We start from the raw sequence: 25,449 nt of genomic DNA, 5'->3' as shown, positions 1-25,449 counted from the left end.
AACCTCACCCCCTCCCACGGATTGTGGGGACTAAAGTTTATCCTTATTCCTCTGGAGGCAGTTCTCCCAAATGACGAACCGTCTCTCCTATTTTTTTTGTTTTTACGAACTCTATCGCCTCTGACAGTTTCATCAGAAGTGGTTTTACAATTGTTTCGAATCGGCTAAAAAATAATAAACAAATATTTCATTTCAATCAAAATGTGACAAATTTAAAAAAAGAAAAATAATATTAAAAAATAATTGTAAACATTTTTTACATTTATAAAAAAATAGCCGATTCAAGTCAGTTTCGTATCAATTTTTTGTTGGCACGATAAGTATTGGTCGATACAGGCCAATTGCTCACCGATACCGACAACATTGCTAACAAGCCTAATGTAACAATAGAAACCTTTGACCTCTTTTCTAAATATTTCTAGTCCTTTGGCAAATGAACACAACATCATTGGATTTGTGTCAATCGCCTTATGATCTTGTTCATGTCTTGCAAATCTTCACTGCTCCAACAGCCTATTATATTCCTAAAAAAAGAGATAAATTTAAGTTTGGATTAATAATTACGTGTAAGTCTAAAATTCATACTTTCACTCCTTTGATTGGTGGTTATATATACACAAAATTTATCTCTAACATAGACCATCACTCATTTCTCCATTGCCTTAAAAATTGTCAAGATCATGTTCCTCACCAAGAGGGGTTCCGTTAGGGATAGCAATGGGGTGGGGGACAAGGACTCCACCCCTGCCCCATCTCAAAATCCTGCCCTCGCTCCCTACACGGGTTTTGATTTTAACCTCAATCCTGGTTCAAACGAAGCGAGGCAGGATGGGGGCTCCGTTTCTCCTCAATCCATTGCCATCACTAAAGAAGGATTGATGATGGGGGCAAGGCAGAGCAAGGCGCTGATGGGGACTGTGGCGGAGCAGGAAAAAGTATAAGTTTATCCCCGCCTCCATACATGCACGGGTTTTGATTTTATTCTTTATCCCCGGTCCAAACAGGGGGAGGTGGGGTGGGGGCCCGTTTCCTCGATCCATTGCCATCCCTAGGTGCCGCTTGTCTGGCAAAATCTTTTAGTGCACGTCACCTTGTATTGGGACATTGCAAGATCTATATGGTTGAATAACTGGTAGGGGTCTGCCTCTAAACCCAGCTTCCTACTTAGAAAGGAAAGAAAACAAAAAACAAGATCATATTCTTCTAGTAACTTCTCTCATCATGACAAAAAATCTTCCTACATGCACCTGGTGACACCATCATTGAAGTCGGGTTTACTAACAAATAAAGTACCCAACCTTATCAAAACATTTTGATAAATATGCCATCAACTGCCATTGTTTGATCATGATTTGTAAATATAACTTTTGGGTGCTCCCCTGTCAAGGATTGTTTCAAAAGTTTGAAACAACCATTCAACAGTCTTCATGGTGTGATTATATATAAATGTTGCTCCAAAGATAATTGTTTGCTATGATGGGTTACACCAATGAATGGTTCCAAGGGCTCTTCATAAGGGTTTGTTTTCATTGTAGTGTCAAAACAAATAACATCACCAAAACAATCATAATCAACCATGAATCTTGCTTATGACCAAAATATGTCTGCAATCATATAATCTACTTCTAACCGTGCTGAACTAAAAGATGATGTGTCATATGCTGCTTTACATGCCAAACATTCCCTAACAACCCTTTCATCACCACATCTTGCATTTTCTGGATTTTGAGATGAAGGTTAAAATCCAAACATGTGCGGAGATGAAGGCGGGAATGGAGGTCTGGATTTTGAGATGGGGCGGGGTGGAGACCTTATCCCCCGACCCGCCCGGCCCACTGCCATCCCTAAAATAGAATGCTAAACCCTTTATTCTTTGCATACAAGTTATACAATTCTTTTGCTCTACGCATTATCAAACTACATACCATTCTTTGGCTCACAACTACCACATTCAATGGTACGGATCTTTTGCTCATACAGTTATGTGCTTAAATTGGATAAAGAATCTGCAGTGGTTATTTAAAAAATATAAAAAGTTCTGGCAGATTTATTAATTAGGAGTAGAAGTTTGTTGATGAACTTAAAATTATTGGAAGTAGCCAAAGCAGCAGGGCTGCAAATGGATGCTATATGGTCAGATATCAGATCCGAGTCCAACATTTTATTTATGTATTTTGATCCTAAGCAAAACCCATTTAGATCGGATTCAGTACTCTTGGATTTGGCTCAGATTTAAACTGGAAATTTAAATTGGATCTGTAATTGATCCAAATCCAAATCCAAATCCAAATCCAAATCCAAATCCATCCCGCTGCTTTTTCTACATGCAAATAGCTTGTTTTTATTCTTATTTTCTGGATCCAGTAATACCACATTTTTTTTTCGGATTCAGATTCAATCTTACCTCATCGGAACAGATTTAGATCCGTATATCAAGATCCGGACCGAATCCGACCCGTTTGCATCCCACGGGTAAGCGAGTTGCGAAAAAGGGCGGGATATTTGTCCAAAGTAGCTCTCGGAAATTTAGAGAGAGAGAGAGAGAGAGAGAGAGAGAGAGAGCGATGGCAGCCCCAGCGGATCCTCCGTCGCGTTCCGAAGACGCCGACGAGGCGATGGACGCTCAAGCAGTTCGAGGGTTCGAATCCCACCACCGCCTCTTCCTCTCGTGTCTCGTTCTATTAGTTGGCTTTTTTTTCTTGTTTTCTGAAATTGTTGTTATTTCTGTTTTCCCGGCAGTCGGGTGGAAGAGCTACTCGATCTATGTGTAAACCTCCGCCATTCCTCCGAGCGATCGTCTCCCGAATCGAAGAAATGCTTGGCGGAATGCGTCTCCGATCTTAAGGTGCGCGATTTCCTTTAATTTGTTTTCTTCGGACTATTTCTGGTTTCGTTTTCCGCCGAAATTAGGGTTTATGTAATCTGTTCTTGTAGAGCGGCAGTTTATGAAATCCTTTTTCGTGGAATTAACTTTTGGTTTCGTTCGTCGATCTTTTTTTGATAGAGGAGAAATGAAGAAATCGAATCCGAAGAGTTTGGCCACTATTTGTCGGGGATTGAAGACATCGGTATGGATTTCTTTGCGAATTGGTATGGTATTTGGTTGTTGCGATTAGATTTTAGGGCTTTGGTTATAGCGTGGAAACTACCAGCTTCTTGTTTACGCGTTTGATGCTTATTATTGTGTAGATTCGTTCGATGCACTTGCAGATTGGTGTATTAAATCATAAAGCACAATCGAAACTCTAGTGCATATTATTTATTTATTTATTTATTTTAATTTTATGAAATGAGCTATTGGTGGTACCAATTTTGTGTATCTGGTATTGGAATTCTCTCGGCAAGGGCAATCTTGATATAAATAAAAGAAACTGTTATCTTGTTTAGTGAAAAATTTCAGGAAAATATCTGCGTATGTAAAATCTGTAATGCAAGAAAATGCTTAAACATGTAAAGAAAAAAATGAAACAGAAGAAAAAAAACGGGTGTAATTTTGCATTGTTAACGTGCTAAACTGACAGTATTTTGAAAACGTTGGAATTCGTTTGCGATTATATTGGTGTGTGAAAGTATTTGCAATAACATCACGATATTTTCTGGATTCAAGTGCATGTTGCCATGCTTCAGCATTAGGTATTCCTGTACGCTGTTGATCTTCTTATTGTGAAATATGCAAACACTTCTTCTGACCATGGCTATCTACACATGCAAGAATACATGTTTACTAAAGAAACATCATAAAAAGTTGAGTGTTTTAATTTTAGGCTTCTAATTTTTCCGGTATAAGAGAGCTATGATGTTCTGGAATCCTATGGATGCTGAAACTTCTTGCATACATAGGTATCCATCTATGCAGGCATATGTATTGAAGAAGCATCATGAAACAAAGAGTGTTCCAATTCCTTTTATAGAAATTGAACTTTTGGCATGTTATCCATTGTAATTGACTCACATGGAACTTCAGATATTTGATATGAATACATGCTTTGAGATATATGTTTTAAGGCTCTGCAAATAGCATATATATATATATATATATATATATATATATATATATATATATATTTTGAGGAAGGCTCTGAAAGTAGCAAATTATGTTGACATGGTTCTATCTAACTAATTATAAGATGATTTGATGCATAGGTTGCTAATCCTTTAAATTTTGTTGTTTTCTGATGGATTATGTTTTGTTATTTGTTTAATCTTTCTAGGGGCATACTTTGACCATGCAAAGGCAGCGCTTGAGAAGTTCAGGGCTGAAAATTCGAGCCTTTGCAATGAAGTTACTCATCTTACTAAAACTTTTGATGAAGGTTTGCATTCTTTGTTTCATTTGTTGCATTTCTCGTTATTGCGTAATGGCCTTGACATTTCCATTTGAACTGCAGAGTTCTGTCAATTTCAAAGTGAGCTTACACATTTTAGTACTTTGTTGGAGCCTGGAGATTCAAAGGTGAGTGCGTCAAGCTTCAAGTAATGTCAACAATGTCTTAGAGTCCATAGCTTGTATTTTGTAGGAAATGTTGCATCATGGAATTGTAAAAGAATTCCGCATGTTAGGTTTAATTGATGTAATTAGTGTTACCCGAGCTTATTATGGACATGATTTAGTCTTTCTTATTTTTTGATATTTGTTGAAGTGCTATTTAATTTTTCTTCAAAATTCCTTTTTTTTCCTTCAAAATTACAAAGGTTTGTTTCTTCTATTAAGTACAATGATACAATGGGTGACCTAGATGTTATCTCGTGTGTCACACCACTATATATAGTTGGTCTTGTGTCAGACCATGGTTAGCCCAAACTTAGACCTTGTTGAAGGATTCTAGGCTTTGATACAATCTGAGTATGCCACATATGTGTACACTGGCCTAAGATCACAGGGCCCCTTCTTGGGAAGGGCAGCCATGTGAATTTTTGAGTTGAGTAGGCCACAGGGACAAGTTTAAATGGTGTTTTAGTGATGCAGGTTCATATTTGGGCAACAATCACACACAAAGGAAAGCAACAATAACTGCATGCAACAGAAATATGCAAGCATGCATTCATGTTGGCAATCCAGAAGTGGACACAAAAGCACACATAAAGCTAAAAAATGCAAGGCACTATTGAAGTAACGTGCATTCACTTTAATACAACTAGCAATGACCATCCAACGTTACAATATGACCTTAAAGGTTTCCTTATAATTAAAACGCATGGGGGTATATTGGATTGACCTTTGGTGCCCAGGAAACTTATAGAGCTATATTGTAATGTTGGGTGCTTGTTGCTCGTGTATTGATGGAGACTATGTGTAACGCCCCAGAAGTTCGACTTGAGACAAGAAGAAGAGAAATAAATTTACCTTTGGAAAAAAATTAGAGTTGCAACAAAGGTTTTCTTTTTATAAAAGCACAAGTCGATTCTTCTGAGCACGTTAGCCAAAAAGACCCAGTACAACCCATATTCTAACTAAGTAAAAAAGTAAGCAAAAGATAAAAGGAGTTTATCCATTAAAAGGTTTAGTCTGTACAAAGCAGGGTATCCACCCAAAACAACAAAAGTACAAAACCCAAGGTGAAGATAGCCAGTGTGTCGACGAGAGAAGTGAGACTTTGATCATGTAGCATTTGCACCGCCGCCAGTAAGGAGAGCTACCTGTCACCTATACCCATAAAAATGGGGTCACTCTTGAAAACTCGTAGGTGCGCAAAAGAAATAAGAAGAACATCAACCAATCTAAAGCATGCTCATTTCCAAACAGATATAAACTAAGCAACAGGCAGTATGCTGGTGAATAACAAAGACCATAGTAAAGCTTAACCCGAATGAGCTCAAACAAACTAGTATCACAGTGAGAACAATCTACTGCTTATCAAACATACCTTCTAACTATCGCAAGCAACAACTAGTAGCAAGGTAAAAGCAACAGTCAAAAAGCAAGAAGAATAGCTGTGAGCATGCCATAATGTGATCTGATTATTATCTGGACATTGTGGGTACACACAATGTGTAAAACGTAGAAACAACCGAGATCCATTCGGGGGTTCATTATGCTATGTATTTTATTATACTCCGAAGGACTGACTGAGTTCGCTCCTAAGGGAACGACTAGTGGTCAAGAGAGTAAGTCCCCAAAGGCAAAACAGGGCCCAAGGATGCATCCAACTTCTACAGAAGTGCCAGACGACTACCACCTAAGATACTTATGGTAACGCCATTTCCCCTACCTCCGATGACTGGGGAAGCCGGATCTTTGCCGGTAATAGCCATGAATGGCCTGTCCATCGGAGGTTTTGTACCATCCATCCTCTCTCTTGATGAACCAGCCCAAACAAGTATGATGAAGGGTTTTTCTTCATCATCGCCTTGCTCTATATGCCCTGGTCTATTCGACCCACTTGAGCATCTTGCCTGTGAAGGTGCATGATTACCATTTAGTGAGATGTTCATAATTGTGCTCTTTCGCATACCATGAGGCCTATTCACTTCGTGCTACGCATCAAAGCTTCGCATAACATTGCCAAGAAATGCGGCTAGGCTTATAGCCACAAGCCACAAGGAAACACTCAAAACAAGCTCATATGCTGACAGCGATTTCTAGAGATACCTGAAAAGTAGAAACAATAGCATGATCACAATCTACATGGCGCAGGCAAGAAGCGAATCAGTAAAAGCATAAATAAGCAAGTCAAGCACAAGGCCAAGGCGCATAAAACGCTGGGCAACAAAAAGTAAAGTGCTGAAACGTAAACAGCTAAGGCGCATAAAGCGCGATGCAACAGAAGTAAAGTGCTGAAACGTAAACAGCCAAGACACATAAAGCGCGGGGCAACAGAAGTAAAGTACTGAAACGTAAACCGCAAAGGCGCATAAAGCACGGGGCAACAAAAAGTAAAGTACTGAAAGGTAAACAGGACAAGGATCGCGAAACTGCGTCCTTGAGTTTAAAAGACAGAAAATAAGGCCTAGGCACATATAGCGCTGCGGCAACAGAAAGTAAAGTGCTGGAAAGTAAATAGGACAAGGATCGCGAAACCGCGTCCTTGAATTTAAAAGACAGAAAGTAAAGCCTAGGCACATATAGCGCGGTAGCAACAGAAAGTAAAGTGCTGAAAAGTAAATAGGACAAGGATCGCGAAACCACGTCCTTGAGTTTAAAAGACAGAAAGTAAAACCTAGGCGCATATAGCGCGACGACAACAAAAAGTAAAGTGCTGGAAAGTAAACAGGACAAGGATCGCGAAACCGCGTCCTTGAGTTAAAAAACGTACATATAGCTTATATGTATACGTATATATATATTGTTTGATTATCTTTTCTTTAGTTCAGTTTAGTTCATTCAAAGTCCTTTCGCGCAACTTTCCCCTACTTTGGGGAGTTGCGAGTTCCTGGACGCCTACGGGCGTAAGTGCGAAGAGTCTCGGGTCACGAGACACGTGTACGCTCCGTCGTGCAACCTGCAAGCGTAAAAATGTTAGCATGTAAGACAAATGTGAAACAAGGGCCTGGCCACCAAGAAAAGACAGGGAAACAGAGTCCCTGACGAACAACAAAACAGGTGACAGGCAGCAAAAACAGACAGCGACAGGGGGAGGAGCCCCCTGCCGGCAACACAACAGCGACAGGGGGCTCCGCCCCTGCCGGCAACAGACAGCGACAGGGGGCGGAGCCCCCTGCCGGCAAACATAAGCGACAGGGGGTGCTTGGCCCCCTGTCGCCGCCGGTTTGCCGGCAGGGGGCTGACCCCCTATTGGCAGACCGACGATGACAGGTGGCTGAGCCCCCTGCCGGCAAACCGGCGGCGACAGAGGGCCAAGCACCCCCTGTCGACGCACGAACCTCCGGGAGGATAGGAGGGGGGGGGTAGCTACCTGTGGTTACCGGCGGCGAGTCGCCGGAGAAGAAGGTGAAGACGGCGGGTCACCGACGCTAGCACGGAGGGGGGGGGTCGACTGTCACCAAGACAATTGCCGGAGAGCCGTTCGCACGATCGTCGGCTGGAGGGTGGAGGCGACGGAGACGGAGACAGAAAAGGGTAGAGAGAGAAGAGAGAGAATCAGGTGAGGGCAAATGGCCTCGCCCGAGACACCTGTGCCCTTATAAAAAGGGGGCTGTACTGGCTTCTCGAAATATCGGAAGCCAGATCCGGGCTGGGCTCGGATCCGGGTTTGGCTCCGATCCGGTATCAACAGCCAACCGAGACACGTGCCTGGCACGTGTCCGACTCGGTTTTTTTTTCCCGGACTTTACACTATGTGTTACTTAATTGGTGTTCTGCTTTCATTTACGTGTGCTCCTTTATGGTTTGTCTGCACACTTACATTTGTTATTATGCATGCTATAGCTGTTTTGTTTGTGCATGATTGTTGCTCACTTATCAGCTTGCACTACTATATCCTTGTAGCCTACTCTACTTGAACTTTGCACGGTCATCCACTATTTGAGCTTTGGTTTAGTGTTCACAGTGCAAGAGGGATAGCAACTTTGAAAACATATAACGCTGATTTGGGTGATGTGGCACCCAGTTGGTGAAGCAACACAAGAGAGATCGTCAGCAAGTGACTTACAATGAGGCATCATTTCAGCTAGTTGGAACTTGCTATATCTGTCTGCGAAGCATGACTTGATGCCATGAAGAATGGTGCTACCTACTTGGTGCATGTTTATCCAAACCTCAAAGAGGGTGTGGGGATTGCCATCAAGGTAGTTAAGGTAGAATTTGGGGATGCACATTCATGTGCATGGTTGCATGTACATAAAAGGCTGTTCTGTTGTAGGAACTGTAGAACTTCTTCCTCATTAGGTTTTATGTCTGTATCAATGATCTGATGGTCACGTGATTATGAGTTCTCTCTGATGGCATTTATTGTTGTCTTTTGTTTTCATTGCCCACATCTTATTCTAGCTCATGGTATGTGAACTATGGATTTCAAGAACATATGATTATCTTGTTCTTTAAACAGGTTTCTAAGATCCCTATATATTTTCCATTTCCGTGACTGAGCTTGCATTTGTTTTTCTCCATCTCATTTGTTTTATAGGAAGTGAGCGAGGTGTCCTCTGAAAAATTATTCAGCACATTCAACAAGGAGGATTCATTGCAGACACGAGAAAACTGTCACTTTGAGGTACTCTGTTAGCCTTTGTTTTATGAAGAATCTGAACTGTTTAAACTTTAAATTGTTATTGGTCTTATTTCGCTGCAGAGTAATTATCTTGAAATTGATAAAATCCTGGTTATCTTCGATATATTTAGTTATTTACATTATTTTGTGATGTTTCTTGTGATCGTGTTCTTTGAGAATAGTATTGAATAAAATTTTGGTCTCATCCTTTAAGAACCTACCAGCAGCAAAGATTGGGATGATGAAGGCACTGACTTCTGCCCTATGTCACATGGGTGCGGGTGCGACACGGGTGCGGCGCAATTTCAAAAATTTTGGACACGGGGACTCGGCTATATATATATTAAAAAAAAAATTTATATATATATATATATATATATATATATATATATATATATATATATATATATATATATATATATAAGACTCGGTCAAAGTTGTGCCCATTAGGGGACAGGTGATGAGTTGTGAAGGCATTCTGTACACTTTCTTCATACAAGAATAATTCACTTTTGGGCACTTTCTTCATACAATGTAATAATTCACTTTCTTCGTATAGGAAAAAACCACAAAAACTTGAGTTGTGCCCATTCTGTACTTAAAACTTGAAAGTGTACAGGTTTTTTAGTTGTGATGGGTTTTTTTCCTTACAGCTGTAGCCCAGAAAATTTAAAAAAGAAATTTCAAAAAAAAAAAATTCCAAAAAATGGACCAAAATGACCCTGGGTGCGTTGACCACACCCAGTGTCGGGTTGACCGAGCCCGAGCCGCACCCGTGTCTGCACCCGTGTCGGTGCGTGTCGACGCGGGTGCGGCGACCTTGGAGCCGAGTCCGTGTGACATAGCTTCTGCCTTTTGCCTCTTGGGGGTTGATATTACTGCTTTTGCTTAAATTGATGGCTCTAGTTATAGGGTTATGACCTGTGGGTGATAGCATCATTGGTTTATGCACAATCTAAGGTTATTTAAGGGAAGAAGGATATTGATTTGTGTTGGTGGCACAAGAACAATTCAGCCAATTTAGATGGGCTTTGGTGACTACAAGAAATCCAAAAGAATCACGGCATCTCTGATGAGCAAGTTCAACATATATGCTTATATTCTGTTACTGTGGATGTTATTCAGTCCATTAAGACTTATTAGTCATTATTTGTTGTAATACGGTACCTATGCTATCCATTATATAGAGGGTCTCTCTCTCTCTCTCTAAAAAGAAACTCCATTAAAAATATGAATAGAGAGGAGCAACAAAAGTGAGCTACAAATGATGAACATTAGTGTAATGTAAAGACACATTGCAATGAATGACTTGTTCAATCTAGGTGAGCCAGTGAGAGTGTTTTCTTTTACAAGATCTTATACCTAATGTGTTTGTCTGAACCATGGTTGTACGTATCGTACAATATCGGTATGAAACATATCATTACTTTTGGGTTTTGCGATATGATACACAGTTGTATCGCGATACGAGTGTGTATCGTACCCGCATCAAGTGTATTGTATGATACACCCATGTATCATGCTGTATACAATATCAACGCACTTAAAAAAGTCCGAAAGTTATATTTTTTCATTTTGGGTTTAAAAGGCCTCTTGAGGATCGAGTTATTCATATGTCTAGATTCCGTTAGAAGGGAACCCACAAACCCTAGGTTTCATGAGATCAATTTGGGCACCGATTCATGCACAAGGTTGAGGGATTTTGCAAATTTATCAATTTAGAGCGCATTTCCACCATTTTTTCACTTAAGGAAATGGGTTAAGGTATAAAATCCATATTATTTGCTTCTTATTGATTGTTTTTCGGGGAAAGGTGTGTCTGGTGCTTATTATTCTTTGCTGCTTATTGAGTTTTTTAATTGATTATGTTTTATTTTAGATCCTTCAATGTTGTCTTCACATTCATGTCATATTAGAGATGATCCTACATGGCAATATTGGAGAATGGCAATATTGGAGAAGCATTGATGATGTACCATGGCTAGGGTTACTATTGAATTTGAGATGTTTGTTTTGTGATGCTATTATTATAGGTAGACTGCATAGATTTAAGCAACATATTGCAGGTCAAGATCAAAATATACGTCTATGTGATTCTCCATCTATTCTTGCCACTTTTTGTGGTGATGTTATTGTTGAACTAGAAGAAATTTGAAGAAGAAGAATTTTGCAAAAATGTAAAGATGGACTTCCAACCATTGTTCCAGATTATGAAGATGATGATGACGATCCAATTGCCAAAGATAAAGAGATCATCACGCGGAAGACACTGATGAAATACTGTCCTAATGTTTGGCAAATAGACACTATAAGATAGTTTAGTTTTAGGATCTTTATAGTTTAGAACTTTAGCGATGAAGATTGACATGTAAGACGGTTAAATATAATGCTTTTAGTTATCATGAACTCTTAGTAGTTTAGTTATGACTTATGACATTTTAGTATGACTTAGATGTGAATTTAATATTTATATTTTGTTGGTTAAATATAAGGCTTTAATTGTGTTTAAAATTTAAATTATGTAGTTGCCTTTTATTTACACTGTCAGTTATCGGTTGCATGGTTTGTTATTAATTTAAATGATGTAGTTGCCTTTGTTAAAATAAATAATTAAAATGTATTTATATATATATATACATCTATATAGTAATATATATATATATATGTATACCTTTGTAATTAGTCATAATCCATAAGGGTATTTTGGTCCTTTTTGTTGGATCTGCAAATAGAATAGTCCACTAGGGACTATATTGTAATTGTCTTTTTAATTTTCTTTTCTTTTTGGTTTGACCAAGGCCTTTTTGGTCAACTCATAGAGCCCTTGGGAGCCACCCCTTGGTCTCCCTTTTGTGTATGAATAGAGGGGATTGGACCCTCTTTATATTATTGTTTTTTCTCAAGCTATCTCAATAAAGGCTATTGTTTTTTATGTTTGTCTTCTTGTGTTTGGCTTAGCCTTATTAGCACTTTTGTGCTTATCTTCTTATGTACAAAGGTTATTGTCTTTATGGGTTTGTCTTCTTGTGTTTCGCTTAGCCTTATTCGCACTTTTGTGCTTATCTTCTTGTATTTGGCTATTTGTAAGCCTTACTAGCACTTTTGTGCTTGTCTTCTTGTGCGTTGCCTCTTGGCTCTTGTATAGTTCCTTAGTGGACTGTTTTGTGCTTATGCACTTATGTTTCATTACAACCTTCATATGTGATTTTATGGTTGTATTTTGTGAAATTCATCATTGTTTTATGTGATATGTTTTTTTAGAATTTATGTTATTTTTTTTTTTAGATTTTTTTGGAAATTTTGAAAATTTTTATTAAAAATTTATGATACGTTTACGATACGATATGATACAATGTTACTTTGGGCCCGATTGATGCGGGTAACGATACAATACTTACAACCTTGGTCTGAACCATTCCGCCTTATCCATCTTTCTAGCACAAGGCCCCTTTGATGCTCTTGAGTATTGGTTTATGTTGTTGATATTTCTCATTTTACTTCTTTCAGGTTTTGGCACTTGAAGATCTGGTTGAAAAAAAGAAAGTTGAGTTAGATTGTATTTTAGATCTTGAGACCATGCTTAAAAGGTACTCATGTAGTTGATGTGTATAATGTGTTTCCACTTATGATCATTTTCATTACCATAAATTTTTCTGTTCTTTTGTGATCTTTATGTCAACAGATTTATTATTATCATAAAGCTATTCCCTTCATTTTTTCATTCCCTTGAAAATATGATTGAAAAATATGTGTACTCTTAATCTTTAACAGATTGAAATGCCTATGCATCATTTCAGTATCTCATTAAATGTGGACAGGGCACATACAGGAAAACGTTCTTGGAACAATCATCACAGTCCTGCAATATTGTAGAGAAGTGATTGGAGCTGTTAAAATCTGTTTCTTAACCATCAATAACCACGTGATTTGTGTTGCATTTGCATTAATTGTATCTGAATCTTTGAGTGATTACATGTGCATAGTTTGAAAATGGCATTTCACTGCAGCTGGCATTTTTACTACAATCTTTCAAGTTGTATTTCATAATTTTTGCTGATGTGAACACATAGGGTCAAATTGATGCATAACATTGAAGACTCCATGCTTGTTGGTGACATGCACGGGAATACTGGTGGTTGGTGATTTAACCTATTAAAAAATAAAATAGTGCTACGGTGCTATTGATGATGAAAGTAGACCTTGTATACATTCAAACGGAATGAGAATCGTAAGCTTGTGAAAAGCTTATCTTAAAGCAGTTCATCCCTATTATGAATCAATCTGATCCTTAACCAACTTGTAGTGATTTTATGTTTTAGATAATCAATCATCATAATCATGGTAGAGGCACATAAACTATCAGAGTCTAACCACATATGGCATGATCTCTTTCAATGAAAAAGAAACCATTCATAGGGACTTGAATGTCATGATTTACGGGGAAAGAAAAATGTTGTAGCGGCATCATTGCGGGTTTCATGAAGCATGGTTTAATGGTTTTGGACTAATTAGCATACCCATGTTCATCCATATGAGAAAATAATATATTTTCTACTGCTAAGAAACTGTATATTTGTGAGAACAATTCATGATCTACACACATCTGATGATAGATAAGGGTAGACAATCAGAATATACAACCTAGTTGGTCATTAACTATCATGTTTCTTCTTTTTAAATTAACTTAATCATTTGTCCTTTTTTAGTTCAATACCGTTTTTGACAAGAAAACTGCCATCTTCTCTCATTTTTGGAACCACGGAATATGCTATTGTGCTGGCAATAGGATGATTTGGGTTAAAAAACTTGGAATTTCTAAAAAGTCAATAATGCAACTCTGCTATTCTTTTGATGCACTTTTTATATTTCATGTTTTAGAAAGTGTTGTACAATTATTTGCTTCTACTTATACTTTGTATTCATCCATTAAACCAATCAATTTTTAGTACATAGGTTTCTGAAATTTTTGGATGAATAGGCTGTGCTTTTCCAGGATAATGTTGCCTTATGAATATTCATTCTGATAATGTTGCGAAATCAATAACTTTCATCATCCATGATATTTCTCTTTGGTACCATGCCCATCGTTCATAACGATAGCACTTTCTTCTCTTGTTTAGGGTTGAAGCAATTAGTCAGGTTGAAGATGTTTTATGTGATGCAAAGGTCATTGAGTTCAAAGACAATTGTATTCGGCTGTCATTGAGGACGTTTCTTCCAATGTCAGAGGTTACAAAATGCCAATTTCCTATAGACAACATGACTGAGCCATCTGTAATTGATCATGAGATGTTGATAGGGGTTATCTCAGGAACAATGGAGTTAGTAGATGTAGAGGTACTATATTTGAATTACTAAGATGGCAATTTTTTGCTGATTTCTATCATCAAACAGCTTAATATTTTCAGAAATTCTCGGTTACTTTATTGCAAAATTCCTTTAATTAACCTTTATAGCATTTACTATGTGGCACAACACGTCTTTATTACAAGTGAAGCTTCATACAACAACAACAACAACTACGCCTTCATCCCAAAACAATTGGGGTCGGCGATATGAACCAACAAAGAAAATCATTCTGGGTCTTCCACATGAATCCTTCTCCTCCATTCATTTCTATCCAATGCCATGTCCTCGGTGAGGTTCAAAGCATTCATATCCTTTCCTATCACCTCCATCCATGTCTTCCTAGGCCTACCCGACCTCTTTTAACTAATATATTTTCCCATTTCTCCATCCTTCTAACTGGAGCATCATTAGGCCTTCGTCGAATATGTCCAAACCACCGTAAACGATTCTCTCTCATCTTATTTTCAATGGGTGCAACGCCTACCTTCTTACGTATCTCCTCGTTTCGAATCTTATCTTTTATTGTATTTCCACACATCCATCTCAGCATACGCATCTCAGCTACACTCATTTTTTGAATATGACGTCTGTTGGCAGCCCAACATTCCGTACCATATAGTAAAGCGGGCCTAATAGTCGTCCTATAAAACTTTCCCTTCAACCGCAATGGCATTCTACGATCGCACAACACTCCAGTTGCACTCTTCCATTTCATCCACCCAACCTTTATCCTATGATTTACATCTCCATCAATTTCTTCATACTTTTGAATGATAGATCCCAAATATTTGAAAGAATCATCCACCGGTATTTCTTGCTCACCAAGCTTCACTACACTCCCAGCTCTATTTCGTTGCTTACTAAATCGACATTCCATGTATTCTGTCTTACTCTTACTCAACTTAAAACCTCTTGCTTCCAATGTCTGTCTCCATAATTCTAACTTAGCATTAACCCCAGCTCTAGACCCATGTTTTAAGTAATTTTTGAAGGATGCAATCTTGGTGATACTAAAGAAATGATAAAATTGTGAATGTACAAGAACTTGTTTGTTGTAGGATCGATTCTGCATGTAAAAAATCTTCACTGTCCTAGTGCATTTTTTTAAATATTTCTAACATTGAAAGGTGCATGAAATACACATTGAATTAATTTTGCCCTATGTTGCCTGAACACTCCTACAGGTCCAGCATATCAGTATCCGGCTGTGTCAGACCATCGACACCGACAATGGCACTCCTTGGACTTTTCTTGGAAATGACCATGTTCATATTTCAAAGTGCTTGAAACCATTGAACACAACATGCCATGAATAGTGTATGAACACGTGTGTTGGTCACTCCATGTGTAGTGTCTCTGTGTGGATCCTTACGAAAATGTCTAGTACTCTCTAAGCAACCTTTATATATATATAAATATATAAATATATAAATATATAAATATATATGGGTTGATATTTGGTTCTATTGAAGGCATGAAACTATTGAGTATAAATCACATTCTTTTCATATTTTTTAGATTTTTTTTGTACATCGGACCTTATGGATGTAATCCACAAGGTTTGTTTAGTGGAAAATGAGTTTTGAATCATGTGATTGTGACATGTAAGCAGTTATTTTAATGGATTAAAAAATCAATGGTCTATAATGTACTAGGATTTCACTAATAAAAAAAATCATATTTTAGATCGAAATAACATGATGCAAGGTTTGATCCTTTGCAAACAAACCATGCTGAACACGTCTATGTGGTCAGATTGAGTCGATAAAACTTATTAACCCTATATATTTATATATACATATATATGGAAAATATTTGCTACTAATGAAGGTAAGGAACTAATGAGCTAGAAATCATAAGTGCAAGTTGTATCGACTCAATCTAACCACATAGATGTGTTCAACATGGTTTGTTTGCTAAGGATCAAGCATTGGATCATGCTTTTCTGATGTAAAAATGTGATCTTTTGAGTTATGAAATTTTGTCACATTGTGGGCCGTCCTAGCATCATGTTTCTCCATATATGTGCCTTAGAGGCATTCTTTTTGTGTTATAAAACTAATAGCTGCATTTTACGATGGTTGAACTGTGGTTCAAAAATTTACTCATTACGTGACTTGGCTATGCTCAATTTGAACAGTCAGTCTGGTCATAGGTCACTAGGTTTTATCTTATTTATGCTCATATCATAAAGAAAATAATGACATTTATTTATATACGTATTCTACAAAAATAAACAGAGATTAGAAGTAATATATGCACATGTAGTTGTATTGTTGTGACGTTTCTATGCATTTCACACACTCACACACATTCGATAATCCAGTGAGGCAACCTAGTGGCTCATTCAAGTCAGTGGAGTCTTGGATGGATCTTAGCAAAAATCTGGCCAACTTACTTGGGTTGACCAGGACTGTTGTTTTGAATAGCATGATGTGCTTATCTCACTTTTAATATATCTGTGATTGTTGTGCTTTGCTTGGTCGACTACCTCTCCTTTGAGTTTTCTATGCACATTGTTAAGTGCACGGAAGGTTAGATCCTAAGTTACTAACAATGTTTATGGGTATGCCTGTCATGAACTGAAATATATGCTTTGGTGTGCCACTTATGGGCTAGAGAACACTTAGAGAATATGACCTCTTATGGGTCAACACATGAAAACACAAAGATAAGCCACTAAGGGCTGAAAACACATAAAAATAATAAATATTATTAGGGAATAATCCCTTGAAGAAGTGTTACAAATGAGAGGGGGCGGACCCCATTATGTACAAGAGGGAGCTCATAGAGAGCCATTGGGACCTACCCAAGGACTAAAAATCTAGCCATTGGGTAGGGTCCAACGACTCTTGGTTAATTCCCCAAAAGCCCATGAAAGCTGGGAATTATTACATTAAAAGAATAAAATAAAAATATAAAAGTGAAAATAAAAACACTTATTTCTGCTGTACATGAGAAAAGACCAAAATACCACTGAACTATGAATATACAGAAATGTATAGAAATGCATATGTAAACATATATGTTTACATTTAACACTCCCCCTCAAACTTACGGTGGGATCACCGAAACTTCATCCAATAGGAAATAAAATCTTGGGGAAGGTAAGGCTTTTGTGAAGAAGTCTGCAAGTTGATATTCTGAATTTACATACGACAGTGAAATAGTCTTCTTTAAAAAAATTTCACAAACATAATAACAGTCCATCTCAATATGTTTAGTGCGCTCATGAAAGATTTGATTTCCAACAATGTAGATAGCACTATGACTCTGTCATGATTACTCTCATATACTTGAGCAGACGCTTCAACTATACAATTTCAGTCGTGGTGGTGTAACGAAACAACAAGCGCATAAATACAATGCCACAATGTGGCTACAAAGGTGCACACTCACAAGAACAAGAGCTACTATGAGCCAAATACAAAGAGCCACTAAGGGCTAATCACACAAACTCTCAAAAGAGAACAAGAACATAAACAATAATAAGGATTTTATTGATCAATACTTGGCAACATGCTTACATAATACAAGAGAGTGAGTTTCTTTATATAGGCACTTCCATGCATATGAAGGGGCTGGCCTAACTAGCTGTTGGGCTAGCCCCAATGACTAAATTTCTAGCCGTTGGGGTTGGTCCAACAACTAGTTGGACTAGCTCCCAATCAGATGTTAGGTGCAGCTGAAACTTCAGTTGTCGGCTGTCAGCTGCAACTGTCAACCAAGGTGAAATTGCAACTCTACATTCATGATCAATGATTTGAGAAGCAAAAAGTAAATTTAAATTTAATTTTGGAACAAATCTTATTTGGGGAATACTAAAACTAGGACTTTTTTCAAATTTTTTAATTCCATTAATATCAAGAGAGGTTCCATCGGCAATGCAAACATTTTTTTTACTAGTAGAACTTCTACAATTGAAAAATATGGATTTATCATATGTCATGAAATGATACACCCGAGTCTAAAAGCCAAGAAGTCAAACCTGGAGGAGAAGAAAAGAAGAAAACAACACCGTTCACAGATTGTCCTTTGAGTAGAGGTTACGAAGCCTACACGAGTTGAGAAAGAGACATGTTCGAAATTGATTTACTTGAAGAATCTTGGTCAACTTGTGAAGTACCAACCAAAGCAACCTTCTTTTCATCTTTGTTCTTGAATTCCAGACAAAATGGTTTAATATGTCCCTGTTTCCCATAATTATGGCAAAAACTACCTCATCTTTTCCTTTCATCTCTTTTTCCTCTATACACACGATTCTTTCCATAGTTATTGTTCTTATAAAAGTGTGGGGGTTTGTATGCATGAGTGTTGACACCAGTTTTAAAATGGCTAACACATTGTCTTTAGCTTCTTTTGCTTCATTTTGAGACCTTAATCTAGTCTCTTTCATGCATACTTGAACTAAAACCTCTTGATTAAGAGAGCTCATCTTGTTTTCTATGTATGATATTGCTTCTCATTTGCTCAAACTCGGGTTGCAACCCTCTCATAAATTGAAAGAATTGCTCATTGTTTATTTGCTTTTTTCTAATTTGCACATCATTGGGAGTTTCCCAAACGGGCTTTAACTTAGCCATTTGATCCTACAATTTCTTTAAAGAGCCATGGTGCTTTCTAATACTCTTGTCTACAATTGTGCATCTTATCTCGAAGCTTCCATCGAAATGCAATATCTCATTGAGTATATGTTTGTTTAATGAAGCGCCATGCTTTATTGGCTCTTTCAAACTCCAAAATAGTTTCACATGTATCTTCGTTCATACTTCTCATAAATAAGAAAAGTACTTTGGCATGGGCAATTTCCCATTCTTTCAAAGTTTTTTTATAACCTACAAGAGCTTTTTCCTCCTCTTCTCCTTTAAGAACCCCCTCTTTAATGGTTCAATCCTTTTCTTTAATGGATTTTGTGAAGGTGAGTTGTGGTTCTATTGCGAAACCATCATCATACTCCCACAATCCTTTTCCAATAAGGATTCTTTTGATGGCGGTAGCCCATAAATTGTAGTTCTTTCCATCAAATTTTATTAGAACTACCGTCACGACTTCTTTTTCGGCCATAGAAGCAAGAAATACAAAGCAAGAGAAAAGAAAAAAGCAGAGAAATAAATATTTGAGCAAACTTTCAACTCTTTTTGAAGCACCAATGTCTCTATGCATTCATAAGAAGACCAATCTTTAAGAAGGTAGGTAGGCACGTTTCCCGAGGTAAGACCCAATCTTTACGCCACCTCAAAATGTGCTTGAGAAAGAGTTGAATAATACTAAGGAGTTAATAGGCTCTGATACCATGTCACAAAATGAAATATATGCTTTGGTGTGCCACTTATGGACTACAGGACTAGAGAACACTTAGAGAATATGACCTCTTATGGGCCAACACATGAAAACACAAGAATAAACCACAAAGGGCTTAAAACACACATAAAAATAATAAATATTATTGAGGAATAATCCCTTGAAGAAGCGTTACAAATGAGAGTGGGCAGACCCCATTATATACAAGAGGGAGCTCATAGAGAGCCGTTGGGACCTACCCAACAACTAGAAATCTAGCGGTTGGGTAGGGTCCAACGACTCTTGGTTAATTCTTAAAAATCCCATGAAGGCTGGAAATTATTACATTAAAAAGAATAAAAAAACAGAAAAAACATATTTCTATTGTATATGAGAAAAGACCAAAATACCCTGAACTATGAATATACAGAAATGTACATAAATGCATATGTAAACATATATATACATTTATGCATACATATATGTTTACATTTAACAATGTCCACTTTTTCTCACTGCGTATGTGTCTTGGTCCTTGGGCCATACTTTTCAAGCTCAAACTTGTCCACCATAGGGAATTTCTCTGTTGTTTCACATTAAAGTAAAAATGTGTGGTTCTCAAATATGAAAAAACTCATTACCTCAAGATACAAGCTTGCTGCTAGGTCTGACAAGTGAATTAAGCTAATTATAACTCAGCCCAATAATTACCTCATTTGGGCTCATAGAACAGGCTTGAGCTGAATGAAGCCTATTTTGCAAACTCATGACGTTTAATAGACTAGTCTTGAACAAGGGCTGCTTGCTTGGTTTGAAATAAGTTACCAGATTGTAAGTGGAATCAAGAAGTGATACGAGAGGCAGAAGTGAGAAGCAATGCATTTAAATTTAAGGAAGTGAAAAATGTGAATTGAACCAACAGAAATAAAACCAAAAGAAATAGGAATCAGGTGGGAAGAAAAGACAGAATCGAACAGAAAACAAATGAGAAGTGGCACATGAATCAAATTAAAAGGAAAAATTGAATTAAACCAGAAGTGAATGTATATCATGTTTCTTTAACTAATAAAAGCATATGATCTTTGCTGTTATTGAGATATTGAAACAAACATGTTATAATCTTAACAAACTTAAGACTGAATACTATATACAACTCTAGTGCTATGTAACATTAGTTTTTGATTTTAAATACAAAAGGGCCCTTTGATGTTGGGTCTGATTTTTTTTCAAAATACAGGGCCAAACATAAGTTATTTATTGTATATGTGGAAATCCATTTATAGTTTATTTTAATGTTCTATTGAAGTGGATTCTGGTGGAAATCAAAACTGTACACAGTTCAGCAGCCACTGTTGGCCCATTGTGTGAACGGATTACTTAGGGTCAGTGTAGGGTGTGGCCTTGTTTGGCAACTTGTGTTGTGGCTGCGTGTACTCAAACTATTCAAATCACTTAGTCGATGAGGCTCTAGGGCCTTATGGGTTTTATTGGTCTTTCATGGGGTCAACAGAAGTGGTTGATTCAAGGGCCACATATAGGCTCACTAAGTTAATTGCATTATATGTACTCAGTTTGCTCTGTTTGGGCTTGGCTCATTTAATCCCGGTGGCTGTTTTAGGCTCATGTTCATTTTCAAGATGAGCTCATGCTTTGTTTTTTGAGCTTGCTTGCCACAAGCTTTGGCTGAGCCCAAAGAGGCGAAGAGCCTTGTTTTTCCAGAAACTTTATATCTCGTTTCTATTTAATGCTTAAAAAGATGGTCAAAGGGGAGAGCTGAGCACAAACCTCCTCTACATTGGCCATATATTCTTGCCAACTGCTGCACAATCAACTGTAGTTGTTTATTTTGCTAAAGTTGATACCTTAAAATCTTGCCTGCGCTTATCTGCTTTTGTGTCTTTCATTGCTTAATAAAATGTTTCTGTGCTATTCATAAACTAGATTCCCAGTTAAAAATGTCGTTTCTGATGCTTGTCCATTGGAATATCTTTGCTTTTGGAATCTAGTCTTTTTGTACATGAACTCTTTTTCTCATTTTTATTTTATGTTTCCAGTAAAATAATCAGATTGGTCATTTTCTTTGTATGCTCATTTGGCGGGTATTATACTGACAGATTTTTCCAAATGATGTACCAATCGATGATATTGTCAATGATGCCAAGTCAATAAGGTATGCTATTACAGGAAATCTGTTTTGTATGACTTTAGTTGCTTCGTCTTTTATAATTTAACCCAAAACTTGCTCGACCATGACACAGTGGAAACTTTATACATTTTGTTTTGGTGGATGTAACGTCTTATCTAGGAAACTAACCAATAGCTTATTTTCTTCTTTCTGGTATTTTTCATTAAAATATATTATATTCTTCCACATTAATCTGCCCTGCCTGAGTTTCTTCTGTAAGGTCTATCTACAGGCAAGTCAGTAGGGCAAGGTTGAAGGGTACCTGAATGAGATTTGGTTGGATTGACTCCATCTTTTGATCATGTGTTCAGAAATATAGTCGGTTGTGAGCCATGTCTAACATGGATTTTTGCTGGTATGGGTCCTCAGTCATTCTGTCAAAGTTGGGCTAGAACTTGGATCTCAGTCATTTCTGGTTCAGTAGGATGTTTAGGTTTATAGGTTTTGGTATAAAATGGCTACTATACAAGTTTTGGACCTGGGTCCTCAGGCTCTTTCCCTGGCTTGGTTGGATCTAAGTCTGCCTAGGTTCAGTTGGATTTTAGCCTAGGTTTGGCTGTTGTAAGTTGAGAGAGGCCTTGAACCTTTGGAGACATTTCTGAACTTAAATTTAGTGCCAGGAAATGCTCTTTTGTATTTTGATTCTTTGGAGGAAGGGGAAATCCTTCTCTTTAGCATTTTCAGTTGCATAATCACAAGTACCTTGGAGTATGATTGTTTGAAAAGTCACCCACTGCATCGTTTTGGAATGATGCGTAGGAAATTGTGTTAGTAGCTTTCGTTATGGAAAGTTATGTACTCATCTTTGGACAGACACTCATCAAGTTGCTTCTTGCAAGCATTCCAATCTTTTCTTTGTCCAATCTTTCAAAGTCCACAGGAGGTCTTGAGTCATGTTGATCCTGACATTACACCTTCTGAGGGAACAATAATTCCTCCTTTCATTAGGTAAGTCAGAAAGAAATGGTCTTGCCCAAAGAAGTTTGAGAACATAACGTGAGGTGCCTTAATATTGTTAGTCCAGCTCTCATTGGCGGAAAAACATAAGGAGGAAGCATTGACACTCCTATTCAAGGATGGGCTAGAAAATTGGCGTTGGATGTGGAAGAAGAATCTTAAATCGTAGAATTGTTTAACTTACACAAATTTGGACTTTGAACTTCAAACAATCACATTTTCCTGGAGAACATCACTCTTAAATTGGGATCTAACTCAAAGATACCTTTTGGAGTAAAACCATGGTAGGAGATGGAGACTCGGCAGCCCTCTACACATTCCCTTTTTACAGTGCATTTCTAAAGAACCAATACATGAGTTATCATGCAACCACCCTGAATTACTTGTGGAATTCCCTCAGGAGTGTCCTTACTGGTGAAGGAATTTTGTTATGGTTGAACTTCATGCAAGACTTAAATGGTAGAATCTCTGTATGGAATAGTGTTAGTTTTGCAACCTTCAGTCCGTCCCACGTTGGAGCTGCAAAACAGAGAGAGGTAGAGGAAGGGAGAGAGAGGTTTGGGAGAAAACCGATACCCTGCTGTACATCGGTCGGCTGCTGCTGTGTATTACTTTATATTAACATGAGATTACAAACAAAATTAGGGTATTAGAATACCCTTTTTACAATAATCAATATTACACAATGCCATTAATGAGAAATTGGGTGTCACGGGTCTGGATCTTCAGATCCAAGACCCGTAACCAGAGAAACACTTCTTTTCACCCTCCCTCAAGTTGTGCATGATCTTGAATCATGAACAACTTGCCTTTTAACGTCCAAAATCTGTCTTTAGTCAATCCTTTTGTAAATATATCCGCCACTTGATCTGTAGTTCTAACAAATTCAGGCTCAATCTCTTTCTCTTCTACCTTTTGTCTCACAAAATGCTGGTCTATTTCAATATGCTTGGCACGACTGTGATGAATTGGATTAAAAGACATACTAATGGCACTCTGGTTGTCACATAAAAGAAGTGAACGAGATATCGATTCTCCTACTTCTGTCAGTAGATGTCTAACCCAAGTAGCCTCAGCAGTGGCGGCTGCCATTGACCTGTATTCAGCCTCTGTACTGGATCTGGCAACAGCCTTTTGTTTCTTACTACAAGAAACCAAATTCATCCCAATAAATACACAATAGCCGGATACTGATCTGCGTTCATCTGGATCTCCCGCCCAATCCGCATCAGAATAAATAGTGATCTCATGTGCACTTTGCCCATTTGTATTTCGTTTATATATGAGACCATCCCCAACCGTTCCCTTGAGATATCGTAGTATCCGTTTAACTGCTTCCATATGCCCTTTACATGGATTATGCATAAACTGAGAAACTTGATTCACTGAGTATACTATATCAGGGCGAGTAAAAGTGAGGTATTGTAACATACCCACTATGCTACGGTACTGTGTGGGATTATCAAATGGATCTCCATCTTGAGAGCTAAGCCTTTGATGAAGAACGCTAGGAGTGCTTAAGGGCTTGCAGTCTTTCATACTCGCTTTATTAAGAACATCAATAGTATACTTATGTTGAGTGAGAGTCATTTCTTCAGAGGAACTGTCAACTTCAACTCCAAGAAAGTACCGTAGTTTGCCAAGGTCCTTCATTTTGAACCTCTGATTCAAGAGATGTTTGACTTCTTCAATGTGATCATTGGAACTGCCAGTAATGATGATATCATCCACATATATCAACAACAGAGTAGTTGTGTCTTGATCCTTAAATATAAATAAGGAGTGGTCAAGAAGAGATTTCTTAAAACCATATTTTTGTATTTCAAGAGAAAAGCTGTCAAACCAAGATCGAGATGCCTGCTTCAATCCATATATCGCCCTTTTTAGTCTGCAGACATATTTTGTAGGATTACCTTCTGCGTAACCCGTGGGTTGTTCCATGTAAACTTCCTCTCTCAAATCTCCATGAAGAAAAGCATTCTTCACATCAAGTTGGCTAATGGTCCATTGGTGTTCAATGGCTAAAGAAAGTATGACTCGGGTTGTCCCCATTCTCACCACTGGACTAAAGGTTTCATCATAGTCCTGTCCTTGCTCCTGTGTAAAGCCTTTGGCCACAAGTCTCGCCTTGTATCGCTCTATAGTCCCATCTGGTTTATACTTTATTTTGTACACCCATTTCGAACCAACAACATTTTTGTCAGGTGGTCTTGATACGACATCCCATGTACCGCATTCATGTAGAGCTTCCATCTCCTCATTCATAGCTTCAATCCATCTTCTGGAATTTGATGCTTGAGAGAACGTTGTGGGTTCATCTTCTTTATTCAAGGCTGTTAGAAAGAGTTGAAAATCTAATGAGAAATTTTCATAACTGACCCACCTTTCAATTGGATGGCGAGGACGTGTGGATCTTCTAGTATCAACAATGTTGGATGTTGAGGATGTGTCCATGTCTGAATCAACTATAGTGGGTGACTCTTTCTCGTCGAGTATATACAAAACCTCTATATCTTCCTGGATTCAAGATTGAGTATGTATTTTCATGATCAATCATCCCATCAGTAGACA

At 37.8% G+C, this 25,449-nt stretch overlaps 1 protein-coding gene across 3 annotated transcripts in view; it reads left to right on the top strand.

Annotated features, from left to right (window-relative positions):
• Positions 1-2,555: 2,555 nt before the first annotated feature.
• LOC149840590 (uncharacterized) overlaps positions 2,556-25,449 on the top strand; it is a 46,457-nt gene continuing 23,563 nt past the window's right edge. For 2 of the 3 annotated variants that reach the window (XM_090003218.1, XM_090003217.1), the window contains exons 1-9: positions 2,556-2,638; positions 2,740-2,845; positions 3,005-3,068; positions 4,212-4,313; positions 4,389-4,453; positions 9,024-9,110; positions 12,615-12,694; positions 14,228-14,444; positions 21,851-21,906. In XM_090003218.1, the coding sequence (XP_089859344.1) occupies positions 2,565-2,638; positions 2,740-2,845; positions 3,005-3,068; positions 4,212-4,313; positions 4,389-4,453; positions 9,024-9,110; positions 12,615-12,694; positions 14,228-14,444; positions 21,851-21,906 (851 nt within the window). In that variant the 5' untranslated portion in view covers positions 2,556-2,564. Of the gene's footprint in view, positions 2,639-2,737; positions 2,846-3,004; positions 3,091-4,211; positions 4,314-4,388; positions 4,454-9,023; positions 9,111-12,614; positions 12,695-14,227; positions 14,445-21,850; positions 21,907-25,449 lie in introns of those variants that run through there. The other variant, XM_090003219.1, reaches the window with a different exon arrangement.

The sequence above is a fragment of the Nuphar pumila genome, chromosome 4, assembly GCF_984573655.1.
Source record: "Nuphar pumila chromosome 4, dmNupPumi1.hap1.1, whole genome shotgun sequence".
Taxonomy (NCBI): domain Eukaryota; kingdom Viridiplantae; phylum Streptophyta; class Magnoliopsida; order Nymphaeales; family Nymphaeaceae; genus Nuphar; species Nuphar pumila.
The sequence above is the reverse complement of the archived record's forward strand: the minus strand, read 5'-3'. Positions and strand labels throughout refer to the sequence as shown.